The sequence below is a fragment of the Propithecus coquereli genome, unplaced genomic scaffold, assembly GCF_000956105.1.
Source record: "Propithecus coquereli isolate 6110/MARCELLA unplaced genomic scaffold, Pcoq_1.0 Scaffold42, whole genome shotgun sequence".
NCBI lineage: Eukaryota > Metazoa > Chordata > Mammalia > Primates > Indriidae > Propithecus > Propithecus coquereli.
The window spans coordinates 3,901,375-3,903,203 of NW_012149952.1; the positions used below are offsets into that span (position 1 = coordinate 3,901,375).

The 1,829-nt window shown below is 61.5% G+C and overlaps 1 protein-coding gene across 4 annotated transcripts in view; it reads left to right on the plus strand.

Annotated features, from left to right (window-relative positions):
- Nucleotides 1-1,829, plus strand: part of CCDC9 (coiled-coil domain containing 9) — a 13,673-nt gene that overhangs the window by 6,134 nt on the left and 5,710 nt on the right. For all 4 annotated transcript variants that reach the window (XM_012653485.1, XM_012653483.1, XM_012653484.1 and 1 more), the window contains exons 6-8: nt 61-144; nt 239-412; nt 1,136-1,317. In XM_012653485.1, coding sequence (XP_012508939.1) covers nt 61-144; nt 239-412; nt 1,136-1,317 — 440 coding nt within the window. The remainder of the gene's footprint in view (nt 1-60; nt 145-238; nt 413-1,135; nt 1,318-1,829) is intronic.

The window sequence follows — 1,829 nt, forward strand, 5'->3', positions numbered from 1 at the left end:
AGCGGCTGAGTAGTCCCCCTGATGCCAGTGTCTCCATTTTTGTCCCCCCTGCCCCCCCAGGAGTGGGAGGAGCGGCGCAGGCAGAACATCGAGAAGATGAACGAGGAGATGGAGAAGATCGCAGAGTACGAGCGCAACCAGCGGGTCAGTAGTGCAGGCGTCCCCGTCCCCGAGGCGGGGCAGAGCTGCCCGAGCCCCTGGGCAGCCCGCCAACCCCTCCTCCCCTGCCTGCCCGCAGGAAGGGGTGCTCGAGCCAAACCCGGTGAGGAACTTCCTGGATGACCCCCGGCGACGCAGCGGGCCCCTGGAGGAGCCCGAGCGGGACCGCCGGGAGGGCAGCCGCCGGCATGGGCGCAACTGGGGGGGCCCCGACTTCGAGCGGGTACGCTGCGGCCTTGAGCACGAGCGGCAGGTGGGTGCTGGCAGCAGGGGCACCCGGGGCACCCAGTGTTCTGACGGGCTGAGTGCACGGCAGAATGAGACAGACGGGGACCACAGCGTCTCTCTCGCCGCCGGTAGCGCACAATTTTAACTATTAAGGATTTGGGCATGCTTTGTTTCCTGCTGGGGCGAGTCTCCCTCGTTCTTGATAATTGGAGCATTTACGATGCACCCTCCATGTGGCCGTGTGAGGGGTAGGGATCCGGCCCAGGAGAGGAGGGACAGGCAACGTTCCCGCAATCGGTGGTTTGTCCCCAAGTTGCCTATGGGCTCTTCCGCTGGTACACACTGCTGCCATTATAGCTTTATGGTTTTGGGGTTTTGCTTTGTTACTAACTAGGCACCTACTGTGTGCTGGGCACTGTTTTGGATGCTGGGGATGAGAATTGTGGGGCAAAGCCCCTGTCCTGGTGACGTTTGTCCTGGTGGCAGCTAAGTAAATGGAAATGCAGTGAGACGTCAGGCAATGCCAAATGCTGTGAAGAACAGTCCCGCAGGGTGGGGGGACGGAGGGGTGCTTCTTGAGAAAGAGAGGGCTGGGAGGGCCTCTGCCAGGAGGTGCCACTTGAGTGGACCTGGTTCTTGTCTCCGCTTTGTGACCTTGAGCGAGTGGATCCACCTCTGAGTTGAGGGGCGGGGCGGGGTGGGGTGGGTTTGGATCAGCTGGTGACTGCCTGTCGCCGGGGTGGGGCAGGGCCGCCGGGCCGGCCTGAGCGGTGCTGGAGACATGACGCTGTCCATGACGGGCCGGGAGCGCTCAGAGTACCTGCGCTGGAAGCAGGAGCGGGAGAAGATCGACCAGGAGCGGCTGCAGAGACACCGTAAGCCCACCGGCCAGTGGCGGCGCGAGTGGGACGCTGAGAAGACGGACGGGATGTGAGTCTCCCACTCGCCTGCGTTGGGCTCCTCCTTGAACTTGGCCCTGGCCCCTAACTCCTTTGCCTCTCTCTGGTTTCTCCACCTGTACGGCAGTGAGTGAGTACGACATCACGGTGCTGCGTGACAGCCACCAAATCTCAGTGGCACGTGAAAGCATTTCTGTCCCAAGTGCTCGGGGTGAGCTGGCCTCGGCCAATCCAGGCTGGACGTTAAGCCCGGGTCCCGCGGGGCTTGGCCCCGCAGGTCAGGTTGGACTCAGTCTGCTCCCTTTTGGGTCCCAGGAAACATCTAGTCAGTTATTGCATCATTGTCATTAGGACCAACTTCCATAGCCAAGAAGAAGGTTCTGGAAGAGCTGACGGAAAGCAGTCTTTAAAAATCAGCAACTTTTGGCCGGGCGCGGTGGCTCACACCTGTAATCCTAGCACTCTGGGAGGCCGAGGCGGGAGGATCGTTTGAGCTCAGGAGTTCGAAACCAGCCTGAGCAAGAGCGAGACCCCGTCTCTACT